The 22,305-nt window shown below is 35.9% G+C and overlaps 1 protein-coding gene across 5 annotated transcripts in view; it reads right to left on the bottom strand.

Annotated features, from left to right (window-relative positions):
* Window positions 1-22,305, bottom strand: part of LOC141430564 (uncharacterized) — a 57,377-nt gene that overhangs the window by 23,537 nt on the left and 11,535 nt on the right. For all 5 annotated transcript variants that reach the window (XM_074091330.1, XM_074091333.1, XM_074091332.1 and 2 more), the window contains exon 2: window positions 13,933-14,293. In XM_074091330.1, the coding sequence (XP_073947431.1) occupies window positions 13,933-14,121 (189 nt within the window). In that variant the 5' untranslated portion in view covers window positions 14,122-14,293. The remainder of the gene's footprint in view (window positions 1-13,932; window positions 14,294-22,305) is intronic.

Raw genomic sequence — 22,305 nt, 5'->3', positions numbered from 1 at the left:
CTGCTTACTCTTTGATCCTTTTATCCTGGGAGATGACAGATTAATACGACGCAACTATACACTAAAATCATTGATGATTAAATTAAGTCTAAACTCGCGTTGTAAATACTAAAATCATTGATGAGTAACTCTCGTTGTAAATTTATTTACGGTCCTATTCAAATAGTGGATTTCCAAACGAATAGATTATGCGGGTGTTTTTGTCCGAAGCGCGATATCATTGCTAAATAAATAATATCGACTAACATCTAGTAATAATGACGTAAAATAAAATGAATAAATCTAATTTTTTACACCATTACTACTTATCTATTCTTTTTGTTTATGAATATTTTAAACAACTTACCTACATCAATTGGCGTACAAATGAAATCAATTCCAGCTATTGTTTGTCGAATGGAAATGATAACAAAAGAAAATCGTATTTTTTTTTATCTTTACGCTTTTAAGATTAATAGTGGCCAGTGTCAAATAAACCATGCCAGTGCAAAAAAGGTTAACATGCATATAAATAAATTGGTATATAGATATCATGATAGTTCGGCAAATCATTAAGTTTGTCATGCGTAAATTAATGTTCTTACTTATTTTTCACGGTATAAAGACTAAGTTCCAAGAAACCGGGAAACCGGCTATGAAACTTTATGGAGCTTATAATTTGCTTTGATCACAAACTGTAGTAAATAATGTAATTTGTATCTCCCAAACACCAATTTATACCGAATTCGTATTGAATTTGTTTAAGTATTTTGTTTTATGTGTCCCAGAAATATAAGAAGACGGTAATCAGAATCGTTACTTAAGGAAATTTCCCCAAGTCGTAAAGGTTACTCGTAGTAAGTTAAAATACATAATTATACAAACACTGACACTAATACTTTTATACTGATGTATACATATTTTTTTAATTTGTATAATATTGTCTCTTTATTTTTACTCGGCAGTACATGTCTGCTGGTTTTATAAGCTGATTATGCGCAACATACATTATATAGTATGTTAGGAATGCATATAATATGAATCCCATGGGTGTTGACAGGTTTACCGCCACATAACAGTCACGAGCTGCTTGTCACGGAACCGTATGAGCAAAGTAAAAGAGAACAAGTATGCACACTCCGACCCTTTAGGAGACTTAACTGCCTTCTCCGGCGCGGACGCTTAGGGTTGTCGATGTCTATTTTAGATTAATTAATTACCTACCGACAAATAATTTTAGTATGAAAGTTAACTTAAAATTGTCTAATATCTGTGTGTCTAGAGAAATCAGATTCTTTGCCGCTCTATTATTAATATTATTATACTAAATTTAAAAATATTATTTATAAATTCGCCGAAGTGGTGATGGCGACTGTGTACATACTAGATGCTTCCCTTATATAATACTATAACTATATTTTTATAGGTAGGTATCTTTTTTTTATGTGTCCTTGCATGAAACTATCACACTACAGTTATATACTACTAATTCCAACTATACCTAATACAAAAAATACGTAAGTACGAGTACGCGAACGTAAAAGGTGATCATCTCGCGAAGCGAGCGCAAGACGAGCGAGCTAAAATCAAAACGTACGGCACCGACGGCAGCGCAGCCTTGACTAAAGAAAACTTAATCCTCCTTAAATTATCAGTGTGTGCGTGCGGCGGGTGCGTGCGTACCGGCGCCAACTTTATGGACGGATGTACTTTTGTTCGTAGTGAACCTACTTTGTTCTCTTTTACTGTGGTATGAGCGTGCTTTAACTCAATATCAAGGTTACTTTTTGATATGAGTTAGGTATCGAAAGGGAAGAAATTAAGACAAAGAAACAGGTTGATTGATTTAGGCGTTACTCAAGGCATCGTCCTAATAGAACGCGAATGCGCGATCTTCGTAGTTTTGCGCGAATTTTACTCTTACGAACGCGCGATCAAACATATTGAACTCGAATAGGTGTCCTAACTGAAAATCGAACGACGCGGTCGCGCGACTCAAATGCTTGTAAATCTATTCGCGCGAACTTAGTTTGTACGAATGCGCGATCAAACATATTGAATTCGAATAGGGGTCCTACTAGTGTCCTAATTGAAATTCGCGCGATAATTGCGTCGGCGGGGTACCGGGCTCGCTCGCTCGCGTCGTGAATTCGCGCGATGATAGGGTACCCAATTTTAGCCATCGCGCGAACATGCGATGGTCGCATCGCTTACTCGTGCGATGATCGCGTTCTATTAGGGCCATTAATTGTAGGTAGTTTATCTTTTCTTTTTTGAGATATTTTCTTCGGCGTAACCTGTAGCACTTTGATCTCCGTCATACCTTACCAAGCGTCATCTCATATCATCATCATCATATCAGCCATGGGTCGTTCACTTGCTTTTTGAATAATTACGGAAATATATTATGTCGTTTTCGAGTGGAACGAGGATCGTGGGAAAACATGAAATGGATAAAGTAAATGTATACGCAATTGTGTGCTTATTCGTTCATTCGCTACTTTTTAAAAATAATTACTTTATGTAGCTGTACGCACATTCGTTCAGTTCGACTTCCTGTCGATTCCTACATCAATATAGTAACATTTCACAGTGCAACAGGATGTAACGATTGAAGCAAATGGCTGCAAAGCGATACAAATGCAAACAATCTTGTAGGCTTGAGCATTTCACATGGGCAATTCAATCTATATTGGCGATTACTGGTGTTGTGTGCGAGTCACGTGAGCGTTAATTTCTGGTAGGCTGATTGTCATATTACATAGTACGAGTTGACTTGTATTGTCAAACGCACGGGTGCTCACGGCATTCATCTTTTCTTTCTACCCTTATCTTGTACGGATTGATAATAACCTAACCAACTAAAAGTTGGAAAACCCACGACTATGTCACTTCCAATATCTCAAAAACGGCTAAAACATGTCTAAGAACCATCGCTAAAAATACCTGCTTTCAAATAAAAAAATGCATTCAAATCGGTCCAACCAGACAGACAGACACACATAGCGGTCAAACTTATTACACCCCTCTTTTTGCGTCGTGGGTTAAAAAATAGTGAATAATAACTGTCATTCAGAGTGAGTTAGAGAATTATGCCCACAAGTGGTTGATTGAAATTACGTCTCTCAAAAGCGTTAAAAGTGTTAAAATTCATTGGTTAGTTATTTACTTAAAAGCATAAATTGCTTTAGAAATATAACAGCTGAAATAAAATATTTTTTTGAATCAGGCGTTACTTTGCAGAGGTCCATATCAATTATTAATGAGCAGGTAAATTTAGTTTCATCTCCCTTGCTACGGCTTGGATCTAATTTCAGCAACGGTACTTAATGAAACATGCCTTGACAGTAAATAAATAAAAATCAAGGTAGTTTTGAAGGACGGTTAAAAAAACTATGAATAAATTGTGGGTAGTTTTGTTTTTGTTTCATAAAATATATGTAGGTACTTGGGGAGTTACAGTGACAAATTAAAGCGGTAGTTGCGGTTCGTTAGTCTAACAACTGGTAGCATGGTGTACGGTTGTGTCACTCTGAAGATGAGCTCTGATTGAGTTCGAAACGCGTCAGTGTAGTGTGGTGGTGGTGATAGATGGGTTTGTGTGATTCGTGTGTGTTCTTACAGTGTGGAGGTGGAGGAACTGCATGAACACGCATATTTTGCATAAGCTTAGCTATCTTAAGGTCGTGGGTGAGCAAGGAAATTATTTTAGTTCAAATAAAATAAGCGACTATTTAGTAGATAAGATTTATTAAAACTGTATGTTTTCTCTAGTGTTGTTTTGGGGAAAATTTTGGTTAGCTCAGTATACTACGCTATGTTAAAACAAATTTCCAACATTGATTATCTCATGATGCTATAGTCTACATTGGTTTCATTGGAAAACATAAATCGCCGTTGTCTTTAATGCTTCCATTTCAAAGCCCGTAGAACCGCTGTAGCAATAAGTACCGCTCTCGTAGCAAAAATCAATTTATTATGCCCACTGCAGGAACCGGTTAAAAGGTTTATGGCGTGAGTACAAAAGAGAAGCATATATTTTGTGCAACATTTTTATTTAGCTGTAAATAGCAGCAAATAGCGACTTGTTTCTTTTGACCTATGGGCCAATTTGTATTGTACCTAATCATGAGCTGTTTATGAATTTTCCTGAAAGTGGATAAATTTCATACATAAATAACTAACCTTTACCGATAATAGTTTTTGCATTGTAACTACATATTTACGTTCTGTTTGAACAAAAAAGTATTTTTTGAATAAAAGTTTAATTTCAATGTAATAATAATAACTTAGTTAACTATTTTAAGAGGCACTGTTTAAATAAAAGTTTCATCTATTTCTTAACTGTAGCGCAGCGCTTCACTCTGTTTGTGTCACTTAAGCATTAAAACTGGTAGTTTCATAAACAAAATTATACTCACGATATTTGGAGTATAATTAAAATTTAAGTAATATAATAAAGAAAAGAGATGTTTTTAATAAAAATCCTCTAAGGGGGCCCACATAATTTTGTATAATTTTAGTATTATTATTGTAGCTTTTATCAATTTGGGCGCATAAAGATACGAGATCAAGTAACACACCGTATCTGATCTCGTCGGTAGGTACTACGATATAAAAATGCGATAAAGTACGGTAAAATTTTGCAAATATGTACACATCCTTATATGTAAATCAAGTACATATTTTTTTAACGATGTGTGATGTTTTGAGCAACTCAATTTCCATTTAGAAACATGTCAGGAATTTTGAAATATCAAAAAATAATGACCCAATTTCACAAAATTGATATTCAAAATATGATATGATTATTTTGTTTTAATCAACAAACGCGCAAAGGATTATTAAAAATTGATATAACAAAAAACTGAACTGGCTACCGTTTGATTAATTTGAGTTGACACTTGACAGATGGGCGTGCCTTCAGTCAATTTTCAACTTTGACGTCATACAAATAAAACCATTTTTAGTATACCGCTACCCACGTTTACAGATTATGTAAAAACTTTTTTATTTGTATGACCTCAAAGTTTAAAATTGACTGAAGGCACGCCCATCTGTCAAGTGGTTACTCCAAGTAATTGTTCTGTACCAGTTTGAAGTCGGTGTCTCATCACGAGCCAACAGGAGTGATGAAGACCAATATTAGATGTATTTACTATACATATATATCTGTTTTGATGCATCTGTATGTGCGTTTGATGCCTATGCATTTATTTCTTTACTAAATATTGATATAATATCACACCGTAACAATAAATCGACTCGGGGTTTCCATATTTCCCTAAATAACATGGAAGGGTCGAACACCAACCAATCATTCGGCCGGAACCGCCAGGTAACCAAACCTGCACATTCATATTTAATGCAAGACTCATTTGAATAGTTCTGGATATTCTTTTCTCGGCTTACAGTCAAGTCACGCCCCCGGGCACTCTGTTCAAGCCTAGATAGTCTCCGCGATACATATAAATAATTCATACGATAGATGCTGTCGATATTGAAACAATCCGCTCTCGTATGCCTTTTTGGGTGTTTTCAGATTAAGGCGAAGCGAGTGAATCGACTCGTATATCTGGGAATCAGGACGCGATCTTATTCGGAAGCGGGGGTTGAATCTTAAGCCGCGAATAGAATTTAATGTGATGTCTTCCTCTCTTTAGAAATATGGGGCTATGGAGTTTTTCTGTCTTAAATTGAGCGAGGTCTTTGGTTTTATCCTTCGAAAAGGGGTTGTATCAATTTGAAGGTTGTTATCTCATGTTCTTGTATTTCATTGTTTCTGGGTTGACGTGAGCAATTCATTGCACTTTTTTTTTCTTTAGATGAGTTGATATGTTTCATAATTTTAGTTTAATCTTCTGGATAGTAAATAAAAAAGTATATATTATTACACTTTAGTTCTTTGTGTATATGAAATGAGAATGAGAATGCTTTATTTGCCAGAATACAAAATATAGTAGAATACATTTAGCTCTTGTTGTTCATGCGGCACGTATTCAGTCGACCAGAAAACGACGTGCAAATGTTAAAAAAAAACTATTTACATTAATAAAATTAAACTATACTATCGAGTTAAAAACTAAAAATAAGTTAAGTTTCCATTCACAATCTAAAAAAAGTTTACTCATAACCTTAGTGCTTAAAATAATGTGGGTAGGTTAGGTTAGGTTAGAGGGTAGGGATCAGAATATTTGTTAAACAAGAAAAAATAATGGTTACAACTTTCCTTTTACCGACCCAGTGATCCATCTGAGTACGTAGCAGCTGTCAAGTAATTCATGCGTTTTATTGTAAGTACGGAAAATTGATACGCGTACAAATATGATTTCAAAATCCTTTCTTAAAGTCAGAATAACCCCTCTGGTTCGCCCGCACATTTGCTTTTATCAACGACTTTACGCCATATTACATTATACCACGTAGTTGTTTATTTTTTCGTAAAAATTCTCGCGCGGAAGGGATAACTAGGTTTTTCTCGGAAGATTCTCTTTGCTTGTCAATTTCGGTTTAAGGTGAGCGAAATAGTTCTATTCTCTGGACGTTGTGTGGGGTGGGAATGTCTGAGTAGCTTTATTAGTTTTATTATTAAATCATTATATTTTGGGTCTTTGCAAAATTATTGTTCTGTCTATTCTTTCTAGATTGTTTTCGATTTGGATATTTTGAAATCTAGTACTTAAAGTTAACTACATATTTACACTGAAATCTTATGTTATAATTCAATTTTCCTTTCCCGAGACTGATATTTGTTTAGTGTTTTGCCATTTACCTCAATTCCTAGTTTGTTTTATCAATAAATATAAGTTAATAAGTTTTGCCAGTTTTTTGTGACAGGCTAATTTATTACAAATAATTGAGCTACACTTAGCTTAGTCAATAAACTTGTGAATTCTAACTACCTTATTAATCTGTTGTGACGAGAAACAAACAGCCTCATTTTAGCTGACAATTGTGTTAGATTCGCTATAGGTATCACGCAAAGAGCATGGTTTCAGATAACGTTATATAGCATGAGACGTTCGTTGCGATCGAATATTAGTGTGATTAGCTTTCGGGCGTTTGCCGGAACATATCTGTTTGATTTATTATGCTTCATGTCTAATGATCCTTCCGGACTGTCTAATCCGGGTCAGTGATATCCATTTCCTCTGTAGAATCATACTTTTGTGTATTAAGCGTTTCGATCAACAATATCAAATATAATATCGTCAACATAGAAACGCAAAAGCTTTCAAAATCGAAGCCAAAAAGGTGTCCGCATGAATTTATACTTAAAAAACTTCACCGACATGACACAAAAATTCTCGTTAAATAATGCGAGACAAAAAAGACATCTATTTATTTACTTTTAAGCGGCGAGTTGGAAAAGGGCAAATGAGAGAAGCATGAAGCACCTAATTGTTTTTGCATGCAATAGCCCGCTGTTAGTGTCCTACACAATTTGCGGTATATGTTATGTTATAGTGTAACAAAAGAAAGAGGGGAACCGGTGGGAATCGAGTTGTTCCTGGGCCTCATCAGTAATGGGTACCGCGATACATATTGCAAACGCAAACATAACGCGCAAGCCGAGCGAGCGAAGTGAGCGCTGCGCTGCAGCAGCCAGCGAAGCACCAGGATCAAATTAAGTTATTAATTTCGCTACTGTTCAATCAAATGTAGGTATTTCAATCTTCGGGTTAATAGGTTCTCGGTCAAATGTAAATACCTTCAAGTAAACATTCGGCGTTTTAATATTCGTACTTACGTTGATAAGTCTTTTGTAACTAGGTCATTTGAACTACGGTATAATGATTCGTACCCCCACTAATAACGCATTAATAACGATCATAATCTGGTAAAAGAGACATGCATCCCTAAAATAGTCTTAGTGTTACCATCTTTCGTCACGAAAGAGTGTTAGAGTCAACTGTCAAAAACTAAGATTGTTCGAGAGCGTATAAAGTTTTGGAGTGCGCCGGATGGGATTGAAACCACGCAGCTGCACCGCGGGGTTCCCGCCCACTCTTTCCGAATATTTTGATCACTTGCATACGCCAATAGTGTCAATAACTATTTAAAATAAAACCTCACTCCACAAACGCCTCAGCGTTATTTACCACGATGACTTGACCACTGACACGTCATCCTTGGTGTTATTGATCAGAGCTTCTAGATGTACACCTATAATAAAACATTATTATTTTTTCAAAGATTTAAAAAAATCTGGTCTAACGATTCTTAGGACCGTAAGTTGGAACTCGTCATTATTTATTATGACATAATTTAGAACACAAGGTGTTGGCATTAAAAAACATAGCTATTTCTTCGTAAATTTTACTAAAAAATAATGTTTGCCTAACCTTCTTTTTACACCAAACATTTATAATCCATTTCTTGACATCTTTTTGTTACCTCTATAGCTACGTGCAATAAAACCACAGAGAAAACTGGTCAATCTGCGAAGTCAAGCGATTACAGTTTTGTTTTAAACACTAGCTTTTTTTGCTGACTGCACTTTTTATTGACTGTTTTGTGATCCAATCTACAAACATTATAAGTAATCAAAGGCGGTAACTGGACATATTTTTCACCACACTTTCCCCAAAACTACTCCGGCACGTAGCCGGATGCATCACTAGTTTAATATTTATTATATTTGTTAGCAAATATCTAACTGATAATGAAAACCGCATAAAAATCCGTTGTGTAGCTTAAGAGGTCTAAGCGTATATGACTCGACATGAGAGGACATCGCTCGAAGAACAGATAATCGTCGGGGGAGAAAAGTCCTCGAGTGGCGACCATGAACCCGAAGGCGAAGCGTTGGCAGGCCTTCCACTAGGTAGACTGACGACATCGTAAGAGTTGCGGGCAAGTGGCGAGTTGTCGTTCATTGTGCCGTTGTAAGAGGCCTTTGTTCAGCAGTAGACGTCTTCCGACTGATGATGATGATGATGATGATGATGAAGCGTACATGTAGAATTTTGCCGCTGGCTCCTATGCCTTACCCCCAACCTAGCGAACAATTTTAAGTGATCCACAAAAAGCAAGCTTAATGATTCTAGTCACGAACGTTGTTTCACTAAAACCAGTCGTCACACTGATTTTAATAAATTATTAGTATCCTATCGTTAACGATCGTTACATCTTTACCTTAAGCTCGTTATTCATGTGTTTTGATTAAACGCTTTATTCAATCGATGTTTTCAACGGCATGATTAAAATCACCTCGATTAATGATTCAGTGTCAATAGTGACCTCATTATCAAGAACATTAATTTACTGGTTTGCGTCAAAAATCTTTATTCGTTATAATCATCATCATCATCGTCAATATCAATATATAATATGGTTAGAATTATAAGTATGACTTTAATAGTTGTGTCAGTATGCGTAGTCCTCTAGTTACATACTCAAAAGGAGCACCTATGTAGATGGTACAAAAGGTTGCAATGATTTACCTGAGTATTTAACATGGTTGGAGGGAGGTGTACCACTCAAAAATAAACTCAAATAATTTTTACTATTTTGACTAATTAAATAAATGAGTACTAAAAAATCAAATAAAGAACTGTACAAAAATGGGAACTGTCCACATTACGATACGAATATGTTAGCGCAATAAAATTGATACACGCGAATTGTAAAGAACTGGAAATTGTTAAAATCTTTCGATATATGTTGAATTGAACGGTAAAAAGTTCAGATTTGCGTAATGTGAAGTACGTACTTATAATTATGATGGTTAAAAAAACATTAAATTTGACTTATCAACTATTGTCAATTAATTGATAAGCTAACACTATTATGCCCACCTCACGTTAACGAAACCACCTATGTTGTACAAGTATATTGAATACAATGAGACCGATAGCCAGTTTGGGTGAAGGTCTGCTTTCAATGGCCTCCTCGAGGATAATGCGTCTTGTGGTTAGGGATATCCTAACCGAAATCCAATAGAAATGGGATTGTGTTCATATTAAAGTGTTCTTACGATGTGACTTTAAGGGAAAGGTAACCTCTTCAAGATTCGGCTGTGATATTAGTGATTTGGGACTAAATTGAGTTTAACGTCGTCTAATCGTTATTATCGTTAGGGAAATGTCTTATTGTGATTGTGATGACAGCACCTCTAGGTAGATGATTTATTTATTAAGTACATGGACATCATACAATAGTGTCAATTTAGGCCATAAAACTAGTTGCAGGTGGTTCTGTAAATTATCTTGTATTCGGATATGCATGTCAACTTTGGCGTACATATTATTGACTACAATATTTTCATAACAATATCCAAAAATATATTAACAATCATTAAATAGTCACAGTTTTAAATAACATTTGGATAAAGTTATACATCGCATTATACTTGAAGCGGTTTAGTAATGTTTCGGCGAATAACGTTTGGCAACCTGTTTCATTTCGCAACTTTTAATTTCCCAACTGTTTAATATTTCTGAAACTGTAAATATTTCAGGATTTTTATAAAACAAACCTAACCTAACCTAAAGGGTTCTACACGATGGCCCTGAAATAAATCCTGAAATATTTACAGTTATAGAGTTTGCGAAATGAAAAGTTGCGAAATGAAACAGGTTGGCAAACGTTACGTTGCGAAAAGGCAGTACTCGACTTGAAGCATTGTAAAGTTCTTTAAAATGAACTGTTGTTTTTGTTGTGAACTGCAGCTTTTTTACAAGCTTTAACCCACTTTCAGAGCTCAGATTGTCTTAAATTTTGGCATACTTATGTAAATCTGGTAACAAGATGGATGGAATTCCTCCATGGTTAATGCATCGGCTTTACATTTTGTTCCTACAGAAATATTATATACTTTAGATGGCAATGCAAGTCAACAAAAAGTACTGGCATAAAAAAAAATTATTTTTAATGTAGGTGTAACAAACACATCGCTGCCATCACTCCCCAAATAGCTAAGATTGCAAAATGATAAAGAAAAGTGGAATAAAAAGTTTCCTTTTGTGTCTTAGCCCTAAAACAAAATTCGTATGCTGGCCGTAATCACGTTAGAACGCGTTCCTTTAACAGCTTATTTTAATTAACAGTATACACGTAATGCGTTAAAAATTCAAGACACGGAAGACACGAAGAAGAGAAGTCATTAACTGCATTTGTTTGCTTGTGTCTAAAAAAGTTTAACTTATCATTCTTTTTCACACTTTTGCTTTTTGATATATCAGCAAAATAATATAATTTAAATGCTTTTAATACGAGTAATTGAACTTGTCATTGAAATTTGAAACTATAATTCGAAACTATTGTATATAATCTAAAACAAATAAATATTAAATATGTTTTGAATAATATGAATTCACCATAATCATCATCTCAGCGAATTTATGTCTGCCTGCGTGACACAGAGCTATTCTCAGAATGAGAAGGCTTGGGCCGTAGTTCCCACGCGGGTCCTGTGCGGATTGGGAACTTCACATACGATGTTTCCTTCGCCGTAAAGCTCATGGTAAATTTTCAATGTAATTTCGCACATAAATTTCGAAAAATTCAGTGCGAGCCCGGGCTCGAACCCACGACTTTCTGCTTGTGAGACCATAGCTCAAACCACTAAGCTACTATGGCATTGCGTTGACATAAAAATGCATTTATTACCAAATATGTAAAACAATTACCACAAACAAACAGTGCAACTTTTAATAATTTAATATATGGGTAAAAAAACTGGATAACCTAAGCTCTTTTTGCGCAGTATATGTGATTAAATTTTTCAAGCGGCCACATAAATTCGTTATCGACCTAAAATTCTGGTATGGCGGAAACTATGTTCAGAATACATAATATCGCTAGTTGCCATGCCTTGCCAATGTGCCAACGTTTATTATATGGCAGCAGACTTATCGCTCGAGACTGCACCAGGCTCGTTGCTTCTGCTTGTTTATATCGCTGTCAGTCAGGGATATATCCCGAGCCGCAAATCATAAAGAAGCCACAATTAAATAATGAAATAAAAAAGTAAACTGAAAGTAAAATTTATCTTACTATGTGAGATTAAATTATGATAAAACGAAGACTGACTGGTTTTGACATGAATGTTTTCAGCCGGGCTCAAACTCGAAAACATGCATTTTCTCAGATATTAAGATCAAGCTAGATCGATTGATCGCTCCAGAAAGCCCTTACATAGTTATTATTAGTTATCTTATCGTTAGTTAGAATACCTATTAACTACAACTACCCCATGGATTTATATTCATCACATAATATAAGTATATCATCTAATTGTACAAAGTACTTGACGTTAATAATTAGAAGTGAAAATAACGATTTATTAATCATTTTTTAAAACATTAGTCTAACGTGCTTTAATTTAGGCTGCAAAGTTTAATCAATACCAATATTGCCTCAAACTTGGCCGCATATTGCATTTCTTTGCGCAAAAAGCGAAATTATATCACAAACTCTCCCAAGCTGCCTTTTTCCAAGCAACAGACTTGGCTATAAATTGCTGCGGTGCGACAAAAAGAAAATGAAGTGTGAGCAAAAAAGGTAGCACGAGATACTATAAACTAGCATGAATTTGTTTCGGTCCGTATTCACTCGTCTTAAGGTGCTTTCCTAACAAGAGCAGTGATTTTTATGTATTTTAGGTTTTTTTTTGTTTGAATAGAATAGAATAGAATAGAATAGAAGACATTTATTCACATTCACAAAGACACACAAATACAACCAAACTAAAAAACAACAACAGCAAACACAAATAAAACAAAAAAAAAATACAAAAATTAAAATATATGATTTTGTGTGTCCCCGCAAGTGAAACGGCCGCTGACTCAGCATTATGCTGAGGCGTTAGACGCCTGCAGCGCTGATATTCTGTCAGAACCGTCTGTGACTCGCGGAATGATACACAAATATACTCACATAAATAAAATTAAGACATATAAATAATATATTTTATTGTAAGTAAACAAGAAATAAAAAAACTACAATAAACATATAAGTAAAAAACAAGGGACAAATAAGTTGTTCAAAAACATCAGGCTGGCGTACTCAATGTGCTGGTTTAGTGAAAGGATTTTTGGAGCGTCAATAAGTATTCCTTCAGCTTGCGCTTGAAGGTGTACCCACTAGACGCCCCCTGTTTGCTACTTGTTTTTGCGAGTTCTGCATTTCAAAGAGTTCACTGCTCTCAAAGTGAAACTCCTCTATACGTTTGTTCGTGAGGACAAAAATAAAGTGTATTCGACTCAAGCACACTGTAGAAGCGGTGCATTCTCTGTCTGATAGAGAACTTTATCGTTGACTCTATTTACCTTACTTTATAACGTTTTAAACTTTAGTAATTTTCACTCATAGTCAAAAATACCACAAACATAACGTACGTTTTAGCGTGATAAGTCCTGTTTGTGGTATTTTCACCTTACTTTATTCGGAAGTATTTTTTCCAGCAGCAAATTTTTTGTTTCTGAAAAAGAACATACTACTTATGCACATAAGCTAGAAAGCTTTGTGGATTAAGTCACATTAAACGCTGCTTACTGAACTGATACTATTCTCATAATTAGGTATTTGTACTAATATTCATCTACAATGGGCGTAACAATGTACTATCGTCGCATGATTTATATGATAACTAACAGGTAGAAAGTCGAAATGTGACAGTTTAATAACTAATTTATATAATGAACCGATTTTGATAAAACATGTCTAAGAACCATCGCTAGAAAACCTGCTTTCAAATAAAAAAACGCATTCAAATCGGTCCACTCGTTTAAGAGCTACGATGCCACAGACAGACACACAAACACATAGCGGTCAAACTTATAACACCTCTTTTTTTGCGTCGGGGGTTAAAAAAAGGAAGTACCTAAATCAGTCATGCGTAGTTAACTAATTACAATTCAGGTAAAATTAGTGTCGATTTCAAATTTTCTTAAAATACGAGACAGTGTGTTGTAACTACCCAAAATAAGTTTAAATTGTATTACTTACAGCTCGATGTGTCACAAAAGATGTCCGCCCTTGCAGCCTTGCACTAATCTTTGCTGGCGAGTCTTCATCCTCTCGCCTCGGATCAAACCATCCGAATGCTGCTCCGACCACCAACACAGCACCAAGCACCATCAGAGCCAGGAAACCACCAATCGCAGCTTTAGTCGCTTGTGATATCACCATCGCCATTTTGAATATCACTTATCACCTCAACGTCATTATTTGGATTCGAATAAGTATTATTTCCGTTTTATTTTTACTTTGAAAAAGTTCGCACTCTTTCGTTTACTTTTGGCATCATTGTTTACAACTATTTCACTAAAACTGACGCTATTTATCTGCTAATATATTATAATATCATCTGGAACAAGGCAACAATAAGCTATTTAAAACTCCACGCACTGTTATAAAATAATTCCGAAAACTCATGCGAAACATGATCATCCGTTCACATTATCTGTTATTTTTATGAAAATTCCTAAACAGCTCAACAGTTTGCGTATCAATACAAAGAAGGTCGAAAGAGGGACACAGATGACGTCGATCTATTGAATGTAAGCATAGAACTCGATAACCCAGATACCCATTATAAAGGGTAAATAGGCTTTAAACGTGACAAAGAAGACGTCTCCACGTGAACGTAATTGTACGATGCATAATACCCATGATAAGCAAAGTCATTGTTTACGATTGTGTTCCATAAGCTGACTTGACTGAGGGTATTGTCCGTAAGCGGTTTGGTTGTGAGGAATGATTAATTGAAAACCCTCATCTGATTTGTTTTATTTAGCTGTAACTTAAGTGAGGCTGGTGTAATGTGAGTGTCCGTTTCATTAATAAGCTTGTTGGCAAGCCACTCAACATGAATAGCATTGCTGTTATGGGTTATGTGTTAAATGGTAACCAAAATTATGTTAACAGGCATATCTCTTGATATCATATATCGCATATATGGGTAAAACATTTAATTAAATGCTTATTATGCTGGTTTCGGTTACGGCCACAAATATTTTTCGAGGCGTAAAATCCTCGTGATCCTGTTAAAACAAGTCACAATTTATTTTTCGCTTTCCAAAATCCCACTATATAATATAATAAATGAGACTGTTTATAAGTCTGTTTGTTTGTTTGTTACTCACGTCGAATTTAGATGAAATTCGGTATACAGATAGTTTACGTCCCGGGGAAGGACATAGGATAGTTTCATTGCATAGTTCCCGCGGGATAGTGAAAACCGAATTCTACGCGGACAGTGTGTTATGTTTGACCGCTGGGTCAAACATACACCCCTTTTATTGCGTTGTTGGTTAACCACCCTACATACATTTTCTTAAGAGCAAGGCTCTGCTGATACTGGATATTCATAGATACATGCAAATTTTTTACGAAATCCTCGGTGCGCGAGTCCGACTCGCACTTGGTGTTTTATTTTGGATATCAGAAAGCTTCGGTTACGATACAGGGCTCCAAAATAATCTTCATCGGCACAATTTTTTTACACAGAAATAAGGCTGCGCTTAACCACTATGCGTGTATCTAAATTGTCTCTGCGTGCGCAGAGCCCGGTGCGTGGCGGCCATTTTGAGCCGGCCGTATCGGAACGATTTTGTCGGAAATATGTGAAAACAGCACATGGTCGTCCAATATGATATCGGATCGGATAATGTGAAAACGATCTAAGATGGAGCACGCTTGCCTAATTAACACCCATTTACCCTAGATTAAATCCACCCACCCCAGCCTATATACGTCCCAGTGCTGGGCACAGGCCTCCTCTCAGAATAGGAGGGCTTGGGCCGTAGTTCCCACGCGGGCCCAGTGTGGATTGAGAACTTCACACACAACATTGAATTGCTTTGCAGGTGTGTGCAGGTTTCCTCACGATGTTTTCCTACGCCGAAAAGCTCGTGGTAAATTTCAAATGTAATTTTGCACATTAATTGCGAAAAACTCAAAGGTGCGAGCCGGGGTTTGAACCCACGATCCTCTGCTTGAGAGGCTATTGGTCAAACCACTAGGCCACCACGGTTAGATAATATAAATATGGTGATATTTTTCCTTCAATGAGGGCTATCGCGAATGAATTCGCCACTAGAGGCGCTAGTGTAGCGTGAGGTCTCCGAAATGTCAAATCTCATAGTTTTTGAGTGAGCTACGCGGGTTTATTTATAATTAGAATAATTGTGTGAATATTTTGTAATATCTGAAATTAATTATGGCAAATATGCGTTCCGGGGCAATGAATGTCTTTGTTTTGAGACAGTTTTGTCTTTCGGAAACCTTTGTCCTCCCTTTTTTCCGAACAAAACGGGGACTATGCAACACTGTGGCATGCTCGACATTTTTATGGTACGGTTTTAAGGTGTATTAAATATGATTTTAATCTAAACTTTGTTTTCACGCCCGTAATAACAGACTTTGAAAGCCATACTTAAAAACCTCACGCAGCAGTGCGCCAGATGGCGCACTAGATAGTGAGACTAAAAACGATAGCCCTCATTAACGCAACATGCAGTTATGGAAGCCAAAGCCACGAAAACTCCGAGCAAATTGAAACATGAAACAAACTTTTTAATATTACGACGGCACTAAGACGTGGGGATGCAAAGGGATTTTTTTTGATGGCAATACCCTGTCTACCTTTATAATTAATCTTCACATAAAAACTTCCCCCAAAACCCCAACTCAAAGCGGAGGCGTAAACTGCTATCAAAACTTTTCAGGTATTTAAGACAGAGGGTTCGCAATGGATTAATGTTGAATTAACATTAAAATGTAACATTTTAAGGTGAGTTTCTATTTGTGTTTGGGGGTTGAGGGTGTATTGATAAAGAGCAGTTTATCTAACTCATATTATAAAGGGGAAACTTATTAGTATGCGTATGTGCGTGTGCGTGTGTGTTCGTTACTCCATCACGCAAAACCGGCCAAGAGCGTATCGGACACGCCCAAAATAGGGTTACCCGTAGCCATTACCAAAAAATTATTAATATTTTTCTAAGGATTTCGTATTTTATACGGAATCTTCCAAGTTTAGTTATATTTTATACCTTAGGCTGCTATTTAAGAGTAAAACTACTAATAATTGACAAGAAAACTTAGCCGTTTTAGTTTTCCTTGGAAGTTTGATATACTTACTACCATCCTGAATTTTTTCAAATGTTTCCATCTACCGGTTTAGATTTTAGAGGTGGGGGGACCCTCGATTTTAATGAAAATTTGCACTTTCAAGTAGAATATTTCGCAAAAAAATCAATGAATCGATACCCCACACTATAGGCTTGGATGAGTAAAAAAAAATCACCCCCACTTTACGTCTATGGGAGGTACTGTAAAAAATTTTTTTTTTATTGTACCATTTTGTCGACATAGTTTACATATATATTCGTGCAAAATTACAGCTTTCTAACAACCGCGGACGGACGGACAGACAGACAGACAGACATGGCGAAAGTATAAGGGTTACGTGTGGAATAATGCATAGGTTAATTAGTATTATATAGTGATTCGCTTACTATTTCTGGGCCCTATTGCATAATATAGTACGAGCTAATAGTATTAGTGAATTTCAATGCAAAATCGAATTGGTTAATGTAAGTAAAGTCGCAGATAAAGGCTAGTATTTGATAAAACGAAAAGTAATACAAGGATGTTTAATATAACTATAGTTCAGAAATGAGGAAATACGTAGAAGAACGAGGGTCACCGATATAGTCAAGCGAATTAACTCGTTGACATGCCATATAGCACGAAGAATAGATGGCCGTCGGAGCTGCAAAGCTCTCGAATGGAGACCGCGGATAGGCAAACGCAGCGTAGGACGTCCACCACTGCTTCCAACCGTAGCAACTGGAAGTATAGGTATATGGGAGGGGTCCAACAGTGGACATCCTGTGGCTGATGTAATGACAATGGTGATGACAATTCAAGAAATAATTTTTGATGAGTCCCTATTTCGACACTACATTTGATGTAAGAATTTTCTTCAATAATTTTCCTGTATTCAGTCTGTTATTCTCAAATGAACATTTACTTTTATGTTATCACGGCAAAAGAGATTGTAGAAAACGTTACCTTGGGCTTAATAAGCTTAATTAGTACGGTGAATTATCTCACGGTCGACGAAATACAGATACGTGAAAACTGAAGCAAATGTAGAAGACATTAAATGATCAAAATTAATATTAATTAATTAGTGACTACTGAGAATAATACACAAAGAACTTAAGTCTAGAATAAAATCCAAAATATATAAAATAACATCTCACAGCCTAACTATAATCAATTAATTAATAACAAGAGTTTAACTTAAAGGGAAAGTCTTAATTTTACATAGGATTCTTTAGTAAATGAAGATCATAACATGATATTTGGTAATTTTCTTAAGAATATAATACAATTTTGCAATTGGGAATAATTTTAGTACTTATTTTGTATGTCGAGGTTATGGAGGTTATCTTCGACTATCGCAAAAAACAACCAATAACGCATATTCATATAATAAATTTGCAGGTGGTAGGACCTTGTGCAATGTCCGTCCGGATTGCTACCACCATCTTGCTCGCTAATCCTCCTGTGAAGCAGCAGTGCTCGCCCTGTTGTGTTTCGGCGTGGAGAGTAAGACGGCCGGTGAAATTACTGGCACTTGAGGTATCCCATCTTAGGCCTCTAGGTTGGCAACGCATCTGCAATACCCCTGGTGTTGCAGATGTTTATGGGCGGTGGTGATCTCTTACCATCAGGAGACCCACTTGCTCGTTTTCCATCCAGCCGAGAAAAAAAATCTGTTTAGTTATTCTAGTTGTCCGTAACACAAGGGTAAATGAATTATTAAAGTAAGAGTGGTTACCCGCGGCTTTGCACGCGTTAAATCGGGGATTTTACAATATCCCCCTGGGAATTCCCAAATTTTATATCGTGGTCTTCATTGAGGTTGTGTTAAGAACAACTGTCCAAAATTACAAGACTTTAAATCCAGCGGTAGAAATTTCAAGATTCTATCCCTATCCCGTGGGAATATCGGGATAAAAAGTAGCCTATGCGTTATTCTAGACGTCCAGCTACCTACATAACAAATTTCATGACTAAGATGAGTAAGTGTTATTTCGATATTTTATCCCTATCCCGTGGGAATATCGGAATAGAAAGTAGCCTTTGTGTTATTCCAGTAGTCCAGCTATCTACTTACTAAATTTCATCTAAATGCGTCCAACCGTTTTATCGTGAAGGAGTAACAAACATACACACACACAAACTTTCACATTTATAATATTAGTAGGATTAAACAGACTCTACATGTTCTGATGGATAATAAAGCATAATTATGTATGAAAGAAACTACGAAGATACGGCAGAAGTTTTAATTACAGAATAACTTAAGAATTTTTCAGTTACAAGAAAAGTATAATGAGAAAATGGAAATGTGATAAATAAGCTTAAATAAGTACATATATGAGGTATCTTAACTCGAGTATTAAAGCAATCTGTATTCAGTTGTTTTGTTCCTTATTTTAAGTTTATTGATTGCGTACAGTGATTTGCTTACAATTCCTACGAAAAGAAAAAAGTTCAAACATTTCTTCGGAAAGGTTCCGATTGCCGTAGAAAGGAAAATATTTGTGGGGAGCGAAAACGTTTGTTTTCTTTTTATGAAACCTACTTGCTGTTAAGTTTATTTTATTGAGGCATTCTCAGCCGTGTTTTCGCTTCCATATTACTTTTATTATATATTTTTATTGTTTGTGTACGATAGCGGCTACGCAAGTAAAGCTTTTTGGGCAGTAAAAAATATATAATTCTTAAGTTACGAGACACCGTAAAAGTTGAATAATAGTGTGAAATTGTATGAATTTTTTGTGATTTTTTTTGTAAATTATGTGGAATACTAAATTATATTTTTGAAATTAGATCACCCAAAATACTGTCCGGTGAAATGTTACGCTGAAATTGAAATATATATGTCAGCGGCCGATCGTAAAGTCCGCCAGATCACGAAATTACTAGGCATATCATGAAATGGCGCCATTTCATGAAATGCCTAAAAGTTGGCCAGGCATATCACGATGTGCCTGAGAAACAATAGGGCAGATTGATTAGAGCAACGCATTCGTTGATATTCCTAGCTCTATACCGGGCACATATCGTGATATGCCAAAAAAAAAGAAAAATTTAGATACGACAATCGAAGCGAGGAGTTTTTAGTATGAATTGTGACCACAACACACGAGCCGAGCGAGCGTGCCGCGGCAGCCGCCGGCGAAGTGCCAGGACCGATATGGCGGCGTTTCATGATATGCCTAGGAATTTCATGATCTGCCTAAACTGGCCAAATCTTGAAATGGCGGCGTTTCATGATATGCTTAGGAATTTCATGATCTGCTTAAACGTCACTAGGAAAATCGGTGAGTTTTAACGATACGGCGAATGTCCCTCATTTCACGATATGCCTAGAAATTTCGTGATTTGGCAGATTTTACGATCGGCCGCCGACATATACAAGTAGAGCAGCAGATAGAGCAGTGATATATATGTATATAGAGCTCAAACTAATCTTGACTAGTCGAAACATTAAATTGAACTGTAGATGCAATAGACGGAAACTTATCAAAGGAAATGTCATTATGATTTTCCTTGTTATGCGATATCACTATGACGTTTACTGTAAAATGGTTTCATGGTGGATCAGGGATTAAAGTCCTAGACCGTACCTATTCTATGGCGAAATTAATTAAAAAATCTTCGAATTCCTTAATTTCTGTTACACCATGAATATTTATACGATTATATTTCATAACGGAAGTAATAACGGTTTTACTTACCCTACACGGTGATTATACCCAAGTTCCATAACATTACCGCGAGCCTGCAAAAACATCTCGTTCTCATGATGTAAAAAAAAAGTACCATAATCTATTTTATGCGCCGTCTTCCTTACGTTAACACAATAAAGTACAATATAAAGGACAGTTTTTGTGGAGGATTAAGACTAAAGCGCGACCTTTGAAAATATTTCTTCATAAGCGGTGGTATTATAGCTTTGTGGAATACTTAGGCTTGCGTTGTTATTGTTCTCTTCTTATCATGTCTTTATTTCTAGCTGGATTATTTTTACCAATATTTAATCATTTGTGTTAGTTAGTTATGAGATTAATAATATGTTGATCTTTTCTGTTGTTCTCTGAACGAATTTACAAAAATCACAATCCATGTTTTGTGTTATTATAAGTGTAATTTATTAGTTTATTAGTAAAACTCCACTCCACTGTTGAATAAGGATACATAAAACGTGTAATGACAGTTGTGTGTATAAAGATTTTAGTTTGCGCTATGAAAACTTGCTGTAAAAACTACTCGAAATTACCGATCTTATTGCGCATGAAAAAACTTAAAGTATAATAAAATCACTTAAATTGGAAAACATGCTTTTTTTCTCAGAGATAAGAACACATAAGCCCATTAGCAAATTTCATGGAAATTGTTAAAACTGTTTTCGAGATCACTGAAGCAAATAAATACAATATACAAGAATTTTGCTAGTTGAAAGATTTAAGATTAAATCAATTCCGATGAGAAAAGCGAGGCCTTATGGCTACAATGTTGACCTCACGTGTCATCTGATCGATACAGTAGTTGGTTTAAAGAGCTTGGTCGTTATTTGTTTGTTTGTATAGCCAGACCAAATAAAATTTTGTAGTGGATTGGATTGGTTCGTCAATTATTCTGTGTTAGGCACGAACGAGCTAAAGCTTAAAGGTGAATTATTTTCAGAAATAAACTTTTAAGTGGCATAAGGTGTCCATTAAATAACTGGATTTTTATTGGCATCTTCGACTAATTCTTTTAATATTAATTTGAGATTAATGGTGCAGAATAGTTTGAATTTTCTGTGACTGTTAAATATTATTCCACTGCTAACATTGGTTGCTTACACGAAAGCATTTCTCTTTACCTACTAAATTCCCTGTCTGATGCAATTTCAGGTGCAAGGTCCGCCCGGATTCCTACTACCATCTTGCTCGCTAATCCTGCCGTGAAGCAGCAGTGGTTGCACTGTTGTGTTTCGGCGAGGAGAGAAAGACAGCCAGTGAAATTACTGGCACTTGAGGTATCCCATCTTAGGCCTCTAGGTTGGCAACGCATCTGCAATACCCTGGTGTTGCAGGTGTCTATGGGTGGTGGTGATCTCTTACCATCAGGAGACCCACTTGCTCGTTTTCCATACAGTCGTATAAAAAAAGGTCAGTATTTAACATTTATGCATTCAATACGCGCCAATAATGTAATAAACAATAAAAAGTTGTTTAATAAATTAAAATGTAGTTTTTTGTATTTTTTAATCGCAAACAAAGTTACACAAGTCACTAGATTCATAGC

Source organism: Choristoneura fumiferana, chromosome 8, assembly GCF_025370935.1.
Source record: "Choristoneura fumiferana chromosome 8, NRCan_CFum_1, whole genome shotgun sequence".
In the NCBI taxonomy this organism is placed as follows: Eukaryota; Metazoa; Arthropoda; class Insecta; order Lepidoptera; family Tortricidae; genus Choristoneura; species Choristoneura fumiferana.
This window is presented reverse-complemented; position numbering and strand designations above follow the sequence as displayed.